The 23299-nt window shown below is 39.0% G+C and overlaps 1 protein-coding gene across 4 annotated transcripts in view; it reads left to right on the top strand.

Annotated features, from left to right (window-relative positions):
- LOC311087281 (uncharacterized protein) overlaps positions 1-23299 on the top strand; it is a 180046-nt gene that overhangs the window by 94506 nt on the left and 62241 nt on the right. For all 4 annotated transcript variants that reach the window (XM_084120580.1, XM_084120578.1, XM_084120579.1 and 1 more), the window contains 9 exons: positions 3988-4158; positions 10180-10353; positions 12866-13039; positions 13449-13622; positions 15067-15240; positions 15948-16118; positions 19850-20023; positions 20293-20466; positions 21722-21895. In XM_084120580.1, the coding sequence (XP_083976706.1) occupies positions 3988-4158; positions 10180-10353; positions 12866-13039; positions 13449-13622; positions 15067-15240; positions 15948-16118; positions 19850-20023; positions 20293-20466; positions 21722-21895 (1560 nt within the window). The remainder of the gene's footprint in view (positions 1-3987; positions 4159-10179; positions 10354-12865; positions 13040-13448; positions 13623-15066; positions 15241-15947; positions 16119-19849; positions 20024-20292; positions 20467-21721; positions 21896-23299) is intronic.

Raw genomic sequence — 23299 nt, 5'->3', positions numbered from 1 at the left:
TCATTTTGCAGCCAATTCACAAAATTGTACCCTCGATTTACATTATTTAAACTTTTAACAAGTCAATCGTTCACTTATATGATGTTAAACAAATACAATTTAACCACAAAGAAACAAGAAGTGTTTTGTAAAATACTTACACTTGAAAACAGCCGCGTCTCCGTTTTCCACCATTTTCAAATATAACGACGACAACTCCTCTCCCGTGGCATCATGGGATAGTAAAGTGACCATCTTATGCGCACTTCAGAATCTCGCCGAAAGTAGTAGGTCATCCGGGTACTTTTCGCCTACTGCTTTTCGAATTCTATGATTTCGGACATAATACTCTGCTTGCATACTGTTTTTCACATACTATATAGTAGGGAAGTATTAGATTTCGGACGCAGCTCTAGTCTAAAGTCAGCGACGCGTTGCGCATGTTACTCAAATGCTATTTTGAGGGCGCATGCTTGGCCATAATGTAACGTGTGCACAACTCTACACAGAAGCAGCAGTTTTCATTTTTGCAAATCATAGGCTACATTATTACAATGAAAAATATTAACACACGAGGGAAATCATTGTTGTGTCCATGAAGATGTGAAAAAATAGACATAAATCTAGCTTACACATTTACCCAAATTATCATACGCCTGTTTAACCGAAGCTAATTTGGGTGTGTTTCTCCCATCCCCAATGTCACTTCTCTGTGTTTTACGGCCCTGACGAGAACGTCGGTCTCCTCGGCTGTGAACCGCTCCTGGTGCGTGCCTGGCAAATTCGCCGTTATAATAACAATCCGCCATGGAACAAGCGCGCCTGCTCTTAAAGGGAATGTGAGATGACGCTCTGATTGGTTTATTTCACGTTACGCCCAAACCACACCTATGAATAATTTCACAACTTCAGACCAACCCATTTTAGATTTGCGTTGGGTGCAAGAGTCATTTATCCCGCCGGTATAATAGCAACAGCGCCCGAGATCCGCCTACACAAAGTTACTTGCATTTCAGATCGTTAAAATAGGACCCATTATGGGTCAGTAAATGGGCTGCTATTCTGGAGTATACCTTGATAATTGAAATGCACAATTTAATTTTTGTGAAAACTTCTCATCAAAATTCTAGATAACCTTTTAGTGAATTAGTTTTCTGAACACAATTGTTTCCCATCAAGCCCAGATTCACTGCATCTCTCTACAGCAGGTCTATGAGTCTCCAGATGTTCACAAACATGCAGTTTCACAAGACAGTTTTCTCTGTGCTGACGTTTCTCACTTCTCCTGCTTAAAAGATCTTATTCTGTATTCATACTGAAAACCATGATCTAGTGAGCTTTTGCCTTTCTGCTCTGTGAGACGCAGAGGTGGACAAAGTACACAACTTCCTTACTTGAGTGAAAGTACAGATACTACTGGTCAAATATTACTCCGTTACAAGTAAAAGTTGTAAAGACCGATTCTCACTTAAGTAAAAGTACAGAAGTACTCGTTTTTAAAAGTACTTAACCCTCTGGGGACCAAGCTGTTTTTGGGGTCCTTGAGATGTTCTGACATGCCTTGACATTTGTGCTTTTTTCAGTTATTTATAAACATGTTAATGGCAAAGGTGTACATTCACTCTATATAGCACAAACAGGGCTACCATAATATGCGAGCAACGTGTATGTAGATGTTTGTATTTTTAAGAGAATAATGTTTATGCGTGGTTATTGGAAAAAATTAAAATGAAAGTTGCTGAATTAAGACCACAAAACACATATTAAATATGTGTCCACAAGACTTTTGACTAATGGATGTTGTCCCTTTGAGTTCTAGCTTCAAAATGATGTAAAAATAGTCTTGCTTTATCGTTCACAAAAAAAAAATACATTGATTTAAATGGTGTAAAACAGGTTTTGCTTGGAAAGCCAATATGCGAGGGGGAGGAGTAGTTTACACCTTAGATTATGAATGTCCCACCCACTCTGCATAATGAGCCATTCACTCAGGTGTGAAACTGACTGAGCCACAATGCAAGGACAAAAGATGTATTTAGAAGAAGACTTATATTGACCATTTAAGATTTCGCTTACATCTCTCTTGTAAATATGTTTTGCTATTTTATTAAAAATGTTACAATTACAACAATAATTACAATTTCAACAATATTTCAAGTGTACTCTTTCTTTGTAAAAAAAAAAAAAAAAAAAAAAAAGATTATAGGCCTACATTTTATCATATGTATTCATTAGTTTGAATATAGCCAACATTGGAACATCTAACATCTTAGTCTATGAATTTATTTTTGACAAAAATAGTATTTTTTTTTTTGCAGTTTAATACGTTGCTTATACAAATACATTTTATTTCAACATATTCCAGTCGATTTTTACTCATCTCAGTAGGCTATAGCAAAGCAGTTTATTCTTTCACACACAGACGCGCGATTCATATCAATCTGCTAAACAGTCTTTACAAATATGTCCCCTTCATTCATCTCACAGAAAGGCGAGTCATATTATAGAAATGCGATTCATCTTTTTGCGGTTTACATAGGCCTACACTAACGTTATTCCATAACGTTATTCCACACGTGAGAAAAGAAAACAGCCTACCTCACTCCTCAGCGGAATCTGCTCCTCATTTCAGGAGATATTGCTCCTCATCAGCACTGTTCTGAGGAATCTTTTCTCCATAAGGTAGGCTATAATGTCTCACTCGCGAGGAGTCGCGACGCGCTTTGTTTACAGCTGATGTGGGCGTTTCACAGCTCTGAAATAGTTCTCAGAATTTGCGTTTGAATAGCACGCGCTCTCCGGGGAGTGGTCACATTACTGTGAATGAGCTCGTAATGAGCTCGACAGGAGTCGCTCTCTTTTTATACAGATTACAGAAGCTGAGAATATTTGTTTTTTATATAAATGACTTCATTTAAAAGATGCGATCTCAAGCTTTATGCCCGTGGGTCTGTTTGCCTGTTTGACTGAATTTTCGCGGAGTTATAGATCATTTTCGAACGTGTTTCAAATGGGAGTTTACTGACAGAGAGAAGGCAGAAATCGCATCATGTTAATTTTTCTTTATTTGTCAAAAAGCAAAACACTTTATTTTTATTGTGAGTATACAGAAAAAAAATAGAAACTGAACAGGATCGATTGATGTATTACACGAAAATGAAAGATCAAAATTAACAGAGCATTTAATGTTTATTTTCATTGCTAAAAAAAAAAAAAACGAGTAAAACGCGCGGGCGCGTTTGTGGTCCCCAGAGGGTTAAGTATCAAAAGTAAATGTCAATGCATTGTTTTATTATTGTTGCATTGTTGAATGTAATACTTACAGTACCTTATGCCTCTGAATCTACGCCTGCCCTCATATCAATATCACATTTATTTCTAAACACAGTTCCAGTAGTGGGATTGAATATGAGATTGAATAAGTGCACTCAATAACGTCTACAATGGTTTCGGACACCCAAATGGCTGTTCCCTCAAATAGTGCCCTTGGCTTAGTTTTTTGGCTTTGACGTCAACCCGACTTTCATTTCCAACCAAAATCCAACGTCTGTCCGACGTCGGGTTCTGACGTAAATCTGACGTCGGGTTTTGACGTCAACCCGACTTTCATTTCCAAACCAAAATCATCCCCTGACTGAAATTACTACTTTCTACTCAAGGACCTTGACAGAAACGTAGTGGAGTAAAAAGTACGATATTTGTCTTTCAAATGTAGTGAAGTTAAAGTAAAAAGTTTCCAGAAAAGATAATACTCAAGTAAAGTACAGATACTCAAAAAGTGTACTTAAGTACAGTACTCAAGTAAATGTACTTTGTTACTGTCCACCTCTGGTGAGACGTTTCTGTTCTTATGAGTTTGCTTTAGGACTGCATGCCGCTCTAGTTTCTTTTAAATTTATATTTATTTGTGTATTTAAATGTTCAAAGAAAAATAACAAAATGTTATCGTATCAATCTTTTTTGTAATGAACAGACATTTAGTTGAGAACTGAATTGACTCTTCTGCAGGTTTTTGAGTCCTGCTGCAGAGGAAGCCTGTCAGTATGTGAATAGAGTTGTGGGTAAAAACCCGTTTCTCCAGAGAGAGCTGAATCTGAGTGAACATGAACTAGGAGACACACGAGTGAATCAGATCGCTGCTCTACTGAAGGATAAACACTGTCAACTCAACACACTGATGTGAGTATTGCTCATTTATTTATAATATTACTTGACTTTTAGTTGTAATGTTAGCTGATGATAATATTTCCTCACTTGTTTGAGTCAGAGCAGTTTTTCCTCAGCATCACACAGAGCCACAACAATTAAAAGTCATAAAATTAAACAGCAAATTAAAAACACAATTAAAATGTGATATGAAGCTTTAAATATTTGGTTAAGACAGACAGTTTGATCATGGGTCAATAAATATTTCAGTTACTGTAGAGGCAGAACAATGTTTTTTGTGACATCAGAATCAGAAATGTTCATAACTGCTTTCAATTCAATGTTTGTATTTCCCAAAATGTAAAATGTCTAATTTTGGTGCAGCATATACTGTAACTTGTAAAAACTTGAACAAGTGCATTTTAAAAGTCTGTGATCAGTATCTGCCTGTAATAAGATCCACTGAACGCTAGTGATGGGCGCTTTCGAAACAGGCTTCATGAAGCTACGAAACCTTTACGAATCTTTTGTTTTGAACCAGTGGTTCGGAGTGTGTATCAAACTGCCAAAGTCACATGATTTCAGTAAACGAGGCTTAGTTCCGTCATAACTGTTTCGAAACGTTTCGAAATGTCAATGGTTCACCTCTGGGGGGCGATGATCTCTGTGAGCTCATGAATCATGCAGATTTACTGAGATTGAATAAGTGTTTGTGGGTTTAACCTGATCTCAGATCAGTTTTATACATTTGTAGATGTTTTAATTAGACAATAGTATAATTAAAAGGAATAATAGTAGTTAATAGTTTCTTTTTAAACCAAGAAATTGGTTTAATTGATTTGAAGCTTTGAAAAGCTTTGTTTCTCCCATCACTACTGAACGCAAGTGCAGCTTTATTCAAATAAACGTGAACAAAACTAAAAAAAAACAAAGACTTGACTGAGAAACATGAAGGTCACCAACAGCAGTTACAGAGAACAAAGCCAGACAGAAGACAATGGTAACATGAAGGCAGGGCCGTACGCAGGATTTTATAAAAACTGAGGTCCCAGAATTGATGTTGCTAGGGGGGTTCGTGGGAAAAAAATTATTTTCCTGATCTACACATGTGCAATTTAAGGTTTTTGAAGGACAAAAAAATTGGATATCAATAGCTTTAAAAGCATGTCAGTGGACAGTAGCATAAATTATTTGTCATGCAGAAAACAGATTCTTAAACATGAGAATCAGGTTAAATGTTCCAATGAATGATCCGCATTACAAAATTGAAATGAAGAAATTTTATACTTATTGTTGACAAAACACAATCACTTATTACATACAGGAATGAAAAATTATTCAATGATTATTTTGCATACATTTCAATCAAACTCCAATGCAGTCCTTCTGTGTCCAGAGGCATATGAGCAATATGTGTGAGCATCAAAGATCAGTTTCAGCAACTTGTTTCTTTCCTGAATTAATCAATGTTTTTGGACTAATCAGTTCAATTAATGGTTCAATTGCTCACTCATAAAGACAGTCAAGTGTCGACCCCTACTGGCTTAATGATGCAAGTTGCACAAACACAGACAAGTGGATTAATACAGTGAAAAGTCCCAGTGCTGATACTGGTGAAAAATCCGAACACATTCGAGGTAAACAAATATATATTTATACAATAATACTATTATGGAAATATATTTAATATGTGCTTGTGCTGTTAAATTGAGCTTATATTTTCCGCTGTAATAGCGAAGAACATATATCTGTGTTAAATATGAATCCATTGTAATAATGCTAATCTCACCCTGGGCACAGTGTGCAATACCTGCTCTTCCTCTCTCATCTCCATCACATTCTCTCTTTCTTCTTCTCTCAGTCTCCTTATCTTCACCTGTATATCTTCCCTTCCCAAAACTGAACTTTGATTGATACAGTCTTTGCAAACTGATTATTTCTGTGGGTTGTTTAAAACTTCTATCGTAAAACAGCTGTTTAGTTTCGCTGCTTACATCATATCTCACACTTTATGAGTGTTAACTGAAGCGTGTCGTGAAGCATCACGCTGGAATTCGAGCTCGACTCGCAGCTTCTGTGACCATAAAGCCCGCCTACATTGATTTGATTGGTCATCTCAAAAATTTTGACATCGACGAGTGTTGTTAGTCCGCTGAAGCAGCTCAAATGAGGTCGTTTATCATGGTGATGTGCAATATCATTACAGCACCAAAGTAGAGTTAATACTAGCTAATTATTTCACAACCTTCATTATATAGACCATATATAGCCCCTTTTCAGCTGCGCTCATTGTCTTTTGACTTCCGGTCTGCATTTTCACAGCGATCTTGCGTATTTATGAATGAACGGCTCATTTTAAAATCTTCCCGGTCTACTGACATTTGTTAAGACATCTGCTTAAAACATTACCATGCTCATGATAACTTTCATTAACTCTACAATAAGTAAATCCACTTCACCAGCTAATTACACCTCGACAGCATTGCCATAGAAATATACAGAGCGACCTCAAAAACAGAAGTTCAAAGACAATATTCTAAAGATGCTGCGTGCTTGTTTCTCTGGCGTATAAGGTCTATACACATCAAAAAATAACCAAGGTCTGGACCTCAATGGTGTGTACGGCCCTGCATGAGGGCTAAATATACACACAGTCACTATTAAGCACACAAGAAACACCTGAACACAATGAACCACATTTGTCCCAGTGAGCAAACCAAAGGTGACATTGACATGAAAGAACCTTAAAGTGTAAAACCTTGTTTTAGCTGGTCTTTCACATCTCAGAGCTGGAAAAGTCTGAGAAAATGTGTGTGTAAAGCTGTGGAAAAGTGGGAGTGTAGAGGGTGGGAAAAGGGGAGACAACAACCAATAAAACACAGACCTGCAACACACTCATTATACAGATACATGAATATTAAAATATGACTGCAGAGGGAAAAAAATAAATGGATCTGAAGGCACCTTGATGCATTTTAAAAATATAACCCTATATAACACACTCACAAGAACGAGGGAGAATTGCGGAGGAATGTTTAAAAGATCTAATAATATTTTCATTACATTTATGAGCACTATAGTCTCTGAGTCTGAACAAACGACACGCGTCAGTTTAACACAGAAATAATAAAGACAGTTACTTTTGTCCATTGTTCTTTTAATTGTCGTCTACATCATTGTGTTCTGTGTATCAGAATAATCCATTGTATCATCGCATTCATGATCAGATGAATCAGGCTGTATCAGTATCTTTATTTGCACATATATTTAATTTGAAGAAGAGCGGTGCTGGTTCATGTTTAGAGCACTAGAGTATATGAAATATGTCCATAAAAACTTTAAAAGCGCTTTCTCTGGTCCGTATATGAACTATATGATCCGCTTTGCGAGCGTTGTTAAACTCATCGCGGCAGAAACCGCTATCATGATCCACATGTTGTTTGAATTCTCCGCTGTGATGTGATGATCTCATGCGTAATATAGCGCAGTGATTGAATTGAACGAGAGCTCTTTCTCATGAATAAATGCAGAGAGTCGCTCAGAACCGGCTGACGTACAGAATCGTTCTCTCCAGCCCCGGCAGCCAATCACACGCTCCAAAAGCACGCTTCCACCTCACATTCAGCCAATCACATGCTCCGAAAGCACGCTTCTACCTCACATTCAGCCAATCACACGCTCCGAAAGCATGCTTCTACCTCACATTCAGCCAATCACACGCTCTGAAAGCACGCTTCCACCTCACATTCAGCCAATCACACGCTCTGAAAGCACGCTTCTACCTGACATTCAGCCAATCACACGCTCCGAAAGCATGCTTCTACCTCACATTCAGCCAATCACACGCTCCGAAAGCACGCTTCTACCTCACATTCAGCCAATCACACGCTCTGAAAGCATGCTTCCACCTCACATTCAGCCAATCACACGCTCTGAAAGCACCCTTCCACCTCACATTAAGCCAATCACACGCTCCGAAAGGACGCTTCTATCTCACATTCAGCCAATCACATGCTCTGAAAGTACGCTTCCACCTGACATTCAGCCAATCACATGCTCCGAAAGCACGCTTCTACCTCACATTCAGCCAATCACACGCTCTGAAAGCACGCTTCCACCTCACATTCAGCCAATCACACGCTCTGAAAGCACGCTTCTACCTGACATTCAGCCAATCACACGCTCCGAAAGCATGCTTCTACCTCACATTCAGCCAATCACACGCTCCGAAAGCACGCTTCTACCTCACATTCAGCCAATCACACGCTCTGAAAGCATGCTTCCACCTCACATTCAGCCAATCACACGCTCTGAAAGCACCCTTCCACCTCACATTAAGCCAATCACACGCTCCGAAAGGACGCTTCTATCTCACATTCAGCCAATCACATGCTCTGAAAGTACGCTTCCACCTGACATTCAGCCAATCACACGCTCCGAAAGCACACTTCAACCTCACATTCAGCCAATCATATGCTCCGAAAGCACGCTTCTACCTCACATTCAGCCAATCACACGCTCCGAAAGCATGCTTCTACCTTACATTCAGCCAATCACATGCTCCGAATGCACGCTTCTACCTCACATTCAGCCAATCACACGCTCCGAAAGCACGCTTCCACCTCACATTCAGCTAATCTCACGCTCCGAAAGCACGCTTCCACCTGACATTCAGCCAATCACACGCTCCGAAAGCATGCTTCTACCTCACATTCAGCCAATCACACGCTCCGAAAGCACGCTTCTACCTCACATTCAGCCAATCGTACGCTCTGAAAGCATGTTTCCACCTCACATTCAGCCAATCACATGCTCTGAAAGCACGCTTCTACCTCACATTCAGCCAATCACACGCTCTGAAAGCGTGCACGCTTCCACCTGACATTCAGCCAATCACACACTCTGAAAGCACGCTTCTACCTCACATTCAGCCAATCACACGCTCTGAAAGCACGCTTCAACTTCACATTCAGCCAATCACATGCTCTGAAAGTACGCTTCCACCTGACATTCAGCCAATCACACGCCCGAAAGCACACTTCAACCTCACATTCAGCCAATCACACGCTCTGAAAGCATGCTTCAACTTCACATTCAGCCAATCACACCCTCTGAAAGCACGCTTCTACCTCACATTCAGCCAATCACACACTCTGAAAGCACACTTCTACCTCACATTCAGCCAATCACATGCTCCGAAAGGAGGCGTCTACCTCTGATACCGTGATGTTGCTTCCACTTTCCTTTTCAGCCCGGAAGCAAAATTGCTCAGAAAAACACAAAAATAACCAATTTTCCACTTATTTATAATACTTATGAGTGCTTTTATTATTTTCAGTGATGTACAGCCTGTACATTTCTGTTCACATCTCAAAAAATGTGTTTTAGGGGGTTTCATGACCCTTTAAAAATTATAAAACGGATAGTTTCGGCCCTTGATTCTGATTGGTTGAGCACGCTTGAAGGGCAACGGCACGTTTGGCAACGGCACGTTTGAAGCCGTTGTAAATTACTCCACAAACACACACCTGTGAGCGCATCACATTAGTGTTACTGCGCAACTGCCGCTTGTGATGCTTTGTTGCTGCATGTGTTGCTTGGAAACCTCTTTGGAACTACATTGCAGAGGAATAAATGTGTTATAACATTATATTTTTTGTTGCTGGTGTTTATTTTATGAATGAAATAAATTTTAGAATGAATATTTTTATGGAGTAACCGTTTTATAAAAGCAGTAAAGCCCTTGAACTCGTGATTTACAGTGGATTTAGAACAGCTAGGGGGGTTTTAACTCTGCTCCACGTCGTGCCTAAAAACGCCTCTTAGCTGTTCTAAATTCACTGTAAATCACGGCTTCAAGGGGCTTATTGCTTTATGAAATGAATGTGTAAACTAACATAAATAGATCAAGACAACCTTTGTATTGTTACAATGTTGGTAGTATATTTAAATGAACAATGAGTAGTCTTTCTCTGTGTTACCTGTACCTGGATATCCCTGTTTATTAATTTTGTGAGTAACGCGAGTAATTTTCTTTTCTCTTTCTGTCTTTAGTCTGTATAGATGCAGTATTACAGAGAAACAGAGTCTCATCCTGACTTCAGCTCTGAAATCAAACCCATCCCACCTGAGAGAGCTGAACCTGAGTGGGAATAAACTAGGAGACTCTGGAGTGAAAAACCTCAGTGATCTACTGATGAACCCACAATTCAAGCTGGAGAAACTACAGTTAGTATCATTATACTGTACAGCAATTACAGTGTGACTGAAGTTTATTTATTTGAAGACAACAGGGCTTATGTTTCATTGTTTATAGCAGTGCACTTTCTGGGTTTTCCCTATTGCTCACATTTTTATGTGTTTTTATCTAGATAGTAATTGTTTAATTTCCAGCATTTGATACAATGTACTGATTGTGTACATGCAGAAATCTGCTTTTTCAACAGAGAATAAAGAAGAGACACATCAAATAAGTAGTTAAAAATGAAAGAGAAGAAACAATGTCTTCCAGCACACAGAACTAGTGTGACTGGGTTTCAGAACAGACTATTGGAAACTTAGGGTGCTTTCACACTGGAAATTTAGTTCGGAACGGGGCACGGATCGCATGAAAAATCGCTAATGTGAACGCTGTCATGTGGACCCGGGTGCGCACTGGGGTACTGAACCCGAGACTGCCTGGAGGAGGTGGTATGAGTTTGGTTGCACTCGAACCATGCCGCGGTTCGCATGAATGTGAAAGCAACACGAACTCAGGTGCGCACTTGTTCAGGAAGAAAAGTGACATGTGCATGCGTTTTAGCTGATTATGATGAATTTAGTTAAATAAAACACATGTAAGGGATTATAGTTAGGGATGTCCCGATCCGATCACGTGATCGGAAATCGGGCCCGATCACGTGGTTTCAGACTCGATCGGAATCGGACGTTACCTCCCGATCAGGACTCGGATATATATGTATATATATTCTCATTATTATTTAACACATCTATAGTTATGCGGTGGCACAGAGTTACGCCGGTTTCACACTGCACGCGTTAGCAGAGCGTAAGCAGCGCAGGAGCAGTGCGTATGGTGAGCAGGAGCAGGACACGCGCGTTTTGCTTTCACACTGGCAGCGTTTGTCACGCGCGGCTGAACCGCAGGTTGTGTACAGACAGAGTAGCCTACTCTATAATGGATAAGTTGGCATTGCTTTATTTCGTTTTCAAATACATTTAAGAGAAAATACTTGTCAAGAAGCTTATTTTATTAATAATTTCATAAATATAACTTTTGGTTCATCTTTGTTTTTATTGTTCTGGCAACAAGTTTGTTTTTGGACATTTGTTTTCTTTTTAAATTGATGTTGGTCATTTGATCGACTGTTTAAAACACAATAGATATCATCAATGCACTTAGAATAGAATAGAATAGAATAAATCTTTATTGTCCACCGGGGTGGAAATTTTTCTTTGGCTCACAGCAGCATACAAAACAGATAAACATACAAATAATGTCTCAGACATAATAAAAAAAGATATATCTAGATAAACAGAGAAAGATACAATGTAAAATATCATATTGAGAATAAATATACTTAAATACATTAAAATAGCAGCTTACTTTTTGGATAAAACTGCGGTGTATTTTGGCCATGATCAATGCATATCACTTTAATTCAGCGTAAGCGGCGCAGCAAAAATAGACTCTGCGCCGAAACGATCGCGGCACTGCTGCTGCTTCTGCTCTGCTCCTGCTACGCGCTGCCGCGCCGCCTCTGCGTGCGGTGTGAATGCTCTAATCTGTTAACATGGGCGCAGAAAAAAATACGCGCTGCACGCTCTGCTAACGCGTGCAGTGTGAAACCGCAGTTCCTAAAAGCACATTACTGGCTTTGCAAACACTGTGGCACTTTATTTTTTTATTTGTTTACATGCCTGCTGGGTATTTTAAGTTGAGGTGCTATTTGTTTATATATTAGATTTTTTTTTATATTTACTGTTGCACTAAGTCCAAAAGTGAAGAATTTATGTTATTTATTACTTGATTGTTCAAGCTACCTCACAGAAGTGCTCTGTTTGTTAACAGAGTTGTTGAATGTAATAAGGTGAATTAAATAAAAAATAAGGAACATCCTGGATCTGTTTTTTGCTCATCTTTATTCTTTTTTTATGTATTATAGAAGTATCGGATCGGGACTCGGTATCGGTAGATACTCAAAATCAAATGACTCGGACTCGGACTCGAGGGCAAAAAAACCTGATCGGGACATCCCTAATTATAGTGTTGATGATTTACTTTGAATATGAGCGAGAGTGATCCTGCAGTGCACTCGTGCATAGAGCGTGGAATCAGGGCAACAAATTAATGGAAATCCACCATCTCCTCAAAAGAGTCCGTTTGCAAGAAGCAGAAAACCACCTTATGCATCACACACACACACAGTAAACTTGTGTTGTTCACTCAGCTGTGCATAATAGCACCAAAATAACAAAAAAACACAATATATTGACTCGCGTTCTATTTTCTATCAGGCGCCATGCACGTTTGCGATGACGTAAGATGCACGCAAACGCACCAGGGTTCAATAGAATCAAGTTGAGTGTGAAACCAGACCAACGCTGTGGGGGGCACCGGGAACACTCGGACTCGGACCGCAGCAAACAAGCCCAGTGCAAAAGCACCCTAAATGCTGCTGTAGCTCTCCAATAAGATGATCATCATAGATGTGAACTATTGTTATTTCTCTGTCTTCAGTCTGAGTTATTGCAGTATTACAGAGAAACAGAGTCTCATCCTGACTTCAGGTCTGAAATCAAACTTGTCACATATGAGAGAGCTGAACCTGAGCTGGAATAAACTTGGAAACTCAGGAGTGAAGCACCTATGTGACATACTGAAGGATTCACACTGTAAACTGGAGAGATTGAGGTCAGTCACATTCATATATAAGAATCAAAATGCTTAAAATCACTTCAACAGTTTAAACTAAAACACTTTATACTCAAAATCTCACAATGAGTCTAAATTCACATTATATTTCTGCAAACATTTTCACCTTAGTATTTTGTGATCTGGTGAAATAAAGATGAAGATCTCTCTTCCTCTGTTTTATTCAACAGTTTAAACTAAAACACTTTATACTCAAAATCTCACAATGAGTCTAAATTCACATTATATTTCTGCAAACATTTTCACCTTAGTATTTTGTGATCTGGTGAAATAAAGATGAAGATCTCTCTTCCTCTGTTTTATTTGCTGATGAAGATGATGTGACTTTACAGAATAAAGAGTTTTCTTTTCTTCTGTCTTATTTTCTTCTCTCTCTCTGCTAATTTAGTTTAAGATACTGTGATATGACAGATGGAGGTTGTTCTGATGTGACTTCAGCTTTGAAATCAAACCCATCACACCTGAGAGAGCTGGACCTGATCGGGAATAAACTTGGAGACTCTGGAGTGAAAAACCTCAGTGATCTACTGATGAACCCACAATTCAAGCTGGAAAAACTACAGTTAGTATCATTATACTGTAAAGCAATTACAGTGTGACTGAAGTTTATTTATTTGAAGACAGCAGGGCTTATGTTTCATTGTTTATAGCAGTGCACTTTCTGGGTTTTCCCTATTGCTCACATTTTATGTTTTTTTTATCTAGATAGTAATTGTTTAATTTCCAGCATTTGATAGAATATACTGATTGTGTACATGCAGAAATCTGCCTTTTCAACAGAGAATAAAGAAGAGAGACGTCAAATAAATAGTTAAAAATGAAAGAGAAGAAACAGTGTCTTCCAGCACACAGAACTAGTGTGACTGGGTTTCAGAACAGACTATTGGAAACTAAATGCTGCTGTAGCTCTTCAATAAGATGATAATCATAGATGTGAACTATTGTTATTTCTCTGTCTTCAGTCTGAGTTATTGCAGTATTACAGAGAAACAGAGTCTCATCCTCACTTCAGCTCTGAAATCAAACCCATCACACCTGAGAGAGCTGAATTAAAGGATTCGTATGTTGCCGCAAGTTTTGCGTCACATTAGTGACGACTAATACTTTGCCGCTAATTCAAGTGTACATGTTTTGCAAAGACAAGAAGTGAATTTCCGTTTAGGGCAGCAAAAGTGCTGCTTGACCAGCCTAAATCTGGGTGTGTCTTACCTCTGTTTTAATTTAATGTTACTTTAGATATGTGTACGTGGGAAACCACAGCATGGCCAATCCAAAGCTATTATAAGACAAGTAAAGTTGGTTGACTTATATCTGTAGTAGTGGCCATACCTCTACTGAAGTAAACTTTACTTTAATTTCAAGTGTATGCAATCACGGGGGCTATACCAAAGTATCTTTGATTGTGTAAGCGTGAATGCGACCGATCTCAGGTATATAGCAATTACCTCTGTTTAGTGACCGAAGCTGGCGAGATTGTGATTGTGAGACCCACGTCAAACAAGGCGTGAGGACCTCTGAGCGACATAGCTTCCTAATATGAACGTGTAAAATATAAGTAAAGAGTTAAATAGAACAATCAAATATATTGCTAAACTATTAAATAATTGACCAATAACCAATTGGCAATCTAACTTAAATTCCAAGTCGTGATAAAATGAAGTCAGATATAAAATGGAGTCAGATAAAAGCTTAAATGGAATTAAATTACTTTGCCACGTGTAAAGACAGTAACACGCAGAGACCTTCACCCGTTCTGGCGGAAACCCCCATTTGGACCGATAAACGGGCTTACACAGTTTTAAAAAATTGTAATCTTGAAAGTGATGTTGATTTCTAACATATTAAAGATTGCTGTGCCTTTTGTTTGCCTCCATATTCAGTTGTCAGTTTTTGCAAATAACTTTCAATGCATTTGTACAAAGAACAAAATAAAATTCAAGTTTAAGGATTTATATTGTTCGGGGTTTAACTGATTAATCAGCTGAATGCTTTCATTTCTGTTCTAGACTCTCTAACTGCAGTGTGACAGAAGAAGGTTATAAAGCTCTGGCTTCAGCTCTGAGATCAAACCCTTCACACCTGATAGAGCTGGATCTCACAGGAAATGGTCCTGGACAATCAGGAGTGAAGAAGCTCAATGATTTACTACAGGATCCAGACTGTCAACTGAAGACACTGAGGTGAGACGGGATCAAATAATTAACTAAATTACTTATATGGAGGCTAAATATTCATAACTACTATATTATTTTAGCTATACAATTAGCTTGACAATTTGTTGCATCAAAATGATCAAGATCAAATCAGATGCTGCAGGTTCTGTCATGATGATGATAAACTTAACGTCAAATATATACCTTATAATTATATATTATAATTATATATATAATTATAATTATATATATGAGTATACCTTGATAATTGAAATGCACAATTTTATTTTTGTGCACACTTCTCATAAAAATTCTAGATAACCTTTTAGTGAAATAGTTTTTTGAAAGCAATAGTTTTCCATCAAGCCCAGATTCACTGCATCTCTCTACAGCAGGTCTATGAGTCTCCAGATGTTCACAAACATGCAGTTACACAAGCCAGTTTTCTCTGTGCTGACGTTTCTCACTTCTCCTGCTTAAAAGCCAGAAAGATCTTAATTTCACACTCTGTATTCAAACTGAAAACCATGATCTAGTGAGCTTTTGCCCTTCTGCTTTGTGAGATGTTTCTGTTCTTATGAGTTTGCTTTAGGACTGAGTGCCACTCTAGTTTCTTTTAAATATATATTTATTTGTGTATTTAAATCAAAATAAAAAATAAAAAAAATTATTGTATCAATCTTTTTTGTAATGCAACAGACATTTAGTTGAGAACTGAATTGACTCTTCTGCAGGTTTTTGAGTCCTGCTGCAGAGGAAGCTTGTCAGTATGGGAATAGAGTTGTGGGTAAAAACCCGTTTCTCCAGAAAGAGCTGAATCTGAGTGGATATGAACTAGGAGACACACGAGTGTATCAGATCGCTGCTCTACTGCAGGATAAACACTGTCAACTCAACACAGTGATGTGAGTATTGCTCATTTATTTATATTACTTTACTTTTAGCTGTAATGTTAGCTGATGATAATATTTCCTCACTTGTTTGAGTCAGAGAAGCAGTGTCACACAGAGCCACAACAATTAAAAGTAATAAAATTAAACAGCAAATTAAAAACACACAATTAAACGTGATATCAAGCTTTAAATATTTGGTTAAGACAGACAGTTTGATCATGGGTCAATAATTTTTTCAGTTACTTTAGAGGCAGAACAATGTTTTTTTGTGACATCAGAATCAGAAATGTTCATAACTGCTTTCAGTTCAATGTTTGTATTTCCCAAAATATAAAATGTCTAATTTTGGTGCAGCATATACTGTAACTTGTAAAAATTGAACAATAACATTTTAAAAGTCTGTGATCAGTAGGGCTGTGCTCAGAATATCGATACAACGATACATGTCATTAACTCCTGATGATGCGCGTATCGATACTGTTGTGCTTATGTAGCCAATTCATTATGTAGCCAATAAAATATTACCATGCTCATGATAACTTTCATTAACTCTACAATAAGTAAATCCACTTCACCAGCTAATTACTCCTCAACAGCGATGCCATAGAAATATACATAGCGACCGCAAAAACAGAAGTTCAAAGACAATATTCTAAAGATGACTGTGCGCTTGTTTCTCTGGCGCATAAGGTCTATACACGCCGAAAAATGACCAAGGTCTGGACCTCAATTGTGTGTACGGCCCTGCATGAGGGCTAAATATACACACAGACACTATTAAGCACACAATAAACTCCTGAACACAGTGAACCACATTTGTCTCAGTGAGCAAACCAAAGGTGACATTGACACGAAAGAACCTTAAAGTGTCATGAAACACTTGTGTGTAAAGCTGTGGAAAAGTGGTAGTCTAGAGGGCAGGAAAAGGGGAGACAACAACCAATAAAACACAAACCTGCAAACAAACTGATTATACAGATACATGAATATTAAAATATGACTGCAGAGGGAAATAAAATAAATGGATCTGAAGGCACCTTGATGCATTTTAAAAATATAACCCTATATAACACACTCACAAGAACGAGGGAGAATTGTGGAGGAATGTTTAAAAGATCTAATAATATTTTCATTACATTTATGAGCTCTATAGTCTCTGAGTCTGAACAAACGACACGTGTCAGTTTAACACAGAAATAATAAAGACATAGTTACTTTTGTCCATTGTTCTTTTAATTGTTTTCATCATTGTGTTCTGTGTATCAGAATAATCCATTGTATTATCGCATTCATGATCAGATGTACGGCTATATCTGTCATGATCCTGGTTCTTGCTTTCTCTTTTTCTTTTCTTTGTCTCCCTCTGCTGGTTGTTTTACGCCCTACCTTCTCTTTTCTTACACGCTTACGCACACACCCATTATCCCTTCCTCTCATTACCATCAGCTGGCTCTCATCCACCTCTCATCATCACACCTGTTCTCTATCTTTCTCTTTTGTCTACACTATATCTAGCTCTCTCTTTCGTGTCTGTGTTGTCGGATTATTGTTTGACCGTGATGCACGTCGAAGACTGCAACCGTTACTTTTCAGAAGTTTTTTCCTGTCTTGTCCTGTCCTGTCTAGTCCTGATTGTTAATGTGCTACAGTTATCTGCTGCAGTGATTTACCACTTCTGTGCTGTATCCAGTTGCCTCCGTAGAGTGTAGCAGAGGGTTCCACATCTCACCTGTTTTCCAGTCCACGCTGCTCAAGAGCCGTCCGGATCTACGGCTGATATCATCTATATCTGTATATAGAGAAGGCAGCGAAGTACTCCTTGGTTACTTTATGAGAAGAGATTTTCTGTTTATCAGCCTGAACGGCGTTGCCTAATTTTCTCATTAAAAGACTGTACCGGCTTTCGTCTCTGGACCCCTCTGTTTCTTGACAGTATCAGTGTCTTTATTTGCACATATATTTAATTTGAAGAAGAGCGGTGCTGGTTCATGTTTAGAGCACTAGAGTATATGAAATATGTCCATAAAAACTTTAAAAGTGCTTGCTCCGGTCCGTATATTAACTATATGATCCGCGTTGCGAGCGTTGTTAAACACAATGCGGCAGAAACCACACTCATGCTCCGCATGTTTTAATTCTCGGCTGTGATGCGATGATCTCATGCGTAATACAGCGCAGTAATTGGATTGAACGAGAGCTCTTTCTCATGAATAAATGCAGAGAGTCGCTCAGAACCGGCTGACGTACAGAATCGTTCTCTCCAGCTCCGGCATCCAATCAAATGCTCCGAAAGCACATTTCTATCTCACATTCAGCCAATCACACGCTCCGAAAGCATGCTTCCTTTTTATTAACAGATTGTAAAGCACTTTGTGACTTCTTGTCTGTGAAAGGTGCTATATAAATACATTTTACTTACTTACTTACTTCCACTTCACATTCAGCCAATCACACGCTCTGAAAGCACGCTTCTACCTCGCATTCATCCAATCACACGCTCCGAAAGCACGCTTCCACCTCACATTCAGCCAATCACACGCTCCGAAAGCACGCTTCCACCTCACATTCAGCCAATCACACGTTCCGAAAGCATGCTTCCACCTCACATTCAGCCAATCACACGCTCTGAAAGCACGCTTCCACCTCACATTCAGCCAATCACACGCTCCGAAAGCACGGTTCCACCTCACATTCAGCCAATCACACGCTCCGAAAGAACGCTTCTACCTCACATTCAGCCAATCACACGCTCCGAAAGAACGCTTCCACCTCACATTCAGCCAATCACACGCTCCAAAAGCACGCTTCTACCTCACATTCAGCCAATCACACGCTCCGAAAGCACGCTTCTACCTCACATTCAGCCAATCACATGCTCCGAAAGCACGCTTCTACCTCACATTCAGCCAATCATACGCTTCGAGAGCACGCTTCTAACTCACATTCAGCCAATCACACGCTCCGAAAGCACGCTTCTACCTCACATTCAGCCAATCATACACTCCGAAAGCACGCTTCTACCTCACATTCAGCCAATCACACGCTCCGAAAGCACGCTTCTACCTCACATTCAGCCAATTATACGCTTCGAGAGCATGCTTCTAACTCATATTCAGCCAATCACATGCTCCGAAAGCGCGCTTCTACCTCACATTCAGCCAATCACACGCTTCGAGAGCATGCTTCTAACTCATATTCAGCCAATCACACGCTCCGAAAGCACGCTTCTACCTCACATTCAGCCAATCACACGCTCCGACAGCACACTTCTACCTCACATTCAGCCAATCATACGCTTCGAGAGCATGCTTCTAACTCATATTCAGCCAATCACACGCTCCGAAAGCACGCTTCTACCTCAGAGACCGTGATGACGTGCCGAAAACACAAAAATAACCAATTTCCACTTATTGGTAATACTTATGAGTGCTTTTATTATTTTCAGTGATGTGCAGCCTGTACATATCTGTTGACATCTCAAAAAAATGTGTTTTAGGGGGTTTCATGACCCTTTAAAAATTATATGAAATGATTGAGTAAACTAACATAAATAGATCAAGACAACCTTTTTATTGTTACAATGTTGGTAGTATATTTAAATGAACAATGTGTAGTCTTTCTCTGTGTTACCTGAACCTGGATATCCCTGTTTATTTGTCAGAAAAAGTCTGCTGGATGAAGCTAAACACGTTAGTTGATCATCATAAATCTGATTCATTTTTTTTTTCTCTTTCTGTCTTCAGTCTGAGTGATTGCAGTATTACAGAGAAACAGAGTCTCATCCTGACTTCAGCTCTGAAATCAAACCCATCACACCTGAGAGAGCTGGACCTGAGCGGGAATAAACCAGGAAACACAGGAGTGAAGCACTTATGTGATGTACTGAAGGATTCACACTGTAAACTGGAGAGATTGAGGTCAGTCACATTTACTTAAAATAATTAAAATGCTTAAAATCACTTCAGAAGTTTAAACTAAAACTCTTTATACACAATATCTCACAGTGAGTCTGAGTTCACATAATATTTCTGCGAACATTTTTACTTTAGTATTTTGTGATCTGGTGAAATAAAGATGAAGATCTCTCTTCCTCTGTTTTATTTGCTGATGAAGATGATGTGACTTTACAGAATAAAGAGTTTTCTTTTCTTCTGTCTTATTTTCTTCTCTCTCTCTGCTAATGTAGTTTAAGATACTGTGATATGACAGATGAAGGTTGTTCTGATGTGACTTCAGCTCTGAATTCGAGCCCGTCACACCTGAGAGAGTTGAACCTGAGCGGGAATAAACTAGGAGACTCTGGAGTGAAAAACCTCAGTGATCTACTGATGAACCCACAATTGCAGCTGGAGAAACTACAGTTAGTATCATTATACTGTACAGCAATTACAGTGTGACTGAAGTTTATTTATTTGAAGACAGCAGGGCTTATGTTTCATTGTTTATAGCAGTGCACTTTCTGGGTTTTTCCTATTGCTCACATTTTTATGTGTTTTGTATCTAGATAGTAATTGTTTAATTTCCAGCATTTGATACAATTCACTGATTGTGTACATGCAGAAATCTGCCTTTTCAACAGAGAATAAAGAAGACAGACGTCAAATAAATAGTTAAAAATGAAAGAGAAGAAACAGTGACTTCCAGCAAGCAGCACTAGTGTGACTGGGTTTGAGTGTGACAAAACAGACTATTGGAAACTAAATGCTGCTGTAGCTCTTCAATAAGATGATCATCATAGATGTGAACTATTGTTATTTCTCTGTCTTCAGTCTGAGTTATTACAGTATTACAGAGAAACAGAGTCTCATCCTGACTTCTGCTCTGAAATCAAACCCATCACACCTGAGAGAGCTGGACCTGAGCTGGAATAAACTGAATTAAACAGATTTGTATGTTACCGCAAGTTTTGCGTCAGATTAGTGATGACTAATACTTTGGCGCTAATTCAAGTGTACGTGTTTTGCAAAGACAAGAAGTGAATTTCCATTTAGGGCAGCAAAAGTGCTGCTTGACCAACCACAATCTGTGTGTGTCTTACCTCTGTTTTAATTTAATGTTACTTTAGATAAGTGTACGTGGGAAACCACGGCATGCCCAATCCAAAGCTATTATAAGACAAGTAAAGTTGGTTGACTTATATCTGTAGTAGTGGCCATACCTCTACTGAAGTAAACGTTACTTTAATTTCAAGTGTATGCAATCACGGGGGCTATACCAAAGTATCTTTGATTGTGTAAGCGTGAATGCGACCGATCTCAGGTATATAGCAATTACCTCTGTTTAGTGACCGAAGCTGGTGAGATTATGATCGTGAGACCCACATTAAACAAGGCGTGAGGACCTCTGAGCGACATAGCTTCCTAATATGAATGGGTAAAATATAAGTAAAGAGTTAAGTAGAACAATCAAATGTATTGCTAAACTATTATATAATTGACCAATAACAAATATTAAAGATTTCTGTGCCTTTTGTTTGCCTCCATATTCAGTTGTCAGTTTTTGCAACTAACTTTCAATGCATTTGTACAAAGAACAAAATAAAATTCAAGTTTAAGGATTTATATTGTTCTGGGGTTAACTGATTAATCAGCTGAATGCTTTCATTCCTGTTCTAGACTCTCTAACTGCAGTGTGACAGAAGAAGGTTATAAAGCTCTGGCTTCAGCTCTGAGATCAAACCCTTCACACCTGATAGAGCTGGATCTCACAGGAAATGATCCTGGACAATCAGGAGTGAAGAAGCTCAATGATTTACTACAGGATCCAGACTGTCAACTGAAGACACTGAGGTGAGACAGGATCAAATAATTAACTAAATTAGTTATATGGAGGCTACATATTCATAACTAATATATTATTTTAGCTATACAATTAGCTTGACAATTTGTTGCATCAAAATGATCAAGATCAGATCAGATGCTGCAGGTTCTGTCATGATGATGATAACCGTCAACACATTTTAGTTGTGATACGAGCTAAAGGTCAAATAGACATTATGGGCCCTATTTTAACGATCTGAAACGCAAGTATCAAGCGCGAAACGCAAGTAACTTTGTGGGTGGGTCTTGGGTGCTGTTGCTAGTATACCGGCGGGATAAATGACTCTTGCGCCCGACGCAAATCTAAAATGGGTTGGTCTGAAGTAGCTTCATTATTCATAGGTGTGGTTTGGGTGTAATGTGAAATAAAACAATCAGAGCGACATCTCACATTCCCTTTAAGAGCAGGCGCGCTTGTTCCATGGCGGATTGCTATTATAACGGCGGATTTGCCAGGCGCGCACAAGGAGCGCTTCACAGCTGAGGAGACCAGCGTTCTCATCAGGGCCGTAAAACACAGAGAAGTGACATTGGGGATGGGAGAAACCCACCCAAATTAGCTTCGGTTAAACAGGCGTATGATAATTTGGGTAAATGTGTAAGCTAGATTTATGCTTTTATAATAAACTGTCTATCTATCTATCTATTGTAATAATGTTTTATGATTTGCAAAAATGAAAGCTGCTACTTCTGTGTAGATGAGAGAATCAAAGTGTATGTGCATTGTGCACACGCTACATTGATTATGGCCAAGCATGCGCCCTTAAAATAGCATTTGAATAACATGCGCAACGCGCCACTGACTTTAGACTAGGTTTTTCCTGGTCAGTGGCGGAATTGTTTTCTAAACCTGCAAAATAGCATCAGGGAACGTTTGCACCGGAACACGCCTCCTCTTTTCGCTGAACCGCCCCGGGGAGCGCAAGTGTATTTCCTAGTTAACGACGTGCGTCTGTGGAGGGAAAAGTCCGCTGTGCACCGGTGCAAAATAGGAATGATACATGCGTCGGTGTACAAAGTCAATTGCGCTGGGTGCAAGATAGGGCCCTACGGGTCAGTATATGTGCTGCTATTCTGGAGTATACCTTGATAATTGAAATGCACAATTTTATTTTTGTGCAAACTTCTCATAAAAATTCTAGATAACCTTTTAGTGAAATAGTTTTCTGAATACAATAGTTTTCCATCAAGCCCAGATTCACTGCATCTCTCTACAGCAGGTCTATGAGTCTCCAGATGTTCACAAACATGCAGTTTCACAAGCCAGTTTTCTCTGTGCTGACGTTTCTCACTTCTCCTGCTTAAAAGCCAGAAAGATCTTAGTTTTACACTCTGTATTCATACTGAAAACCATGATCTACTGAGCTTTTGCCC

Source organism: Abramis brama (genome assembly GCF_963993115.1).
Source record: "Abramis brama genome assembly, chromosome: 7".
Classification (NCBI taxonomy): Eukaryota; Metazoa; Chordata; class Actinopteri; order Cypriniformes; family Leuciscidae; genus Abramis; species Abramis brama.
This window is presented reverse-complemented; position numbering and strand designations above follow the sequence as displayed.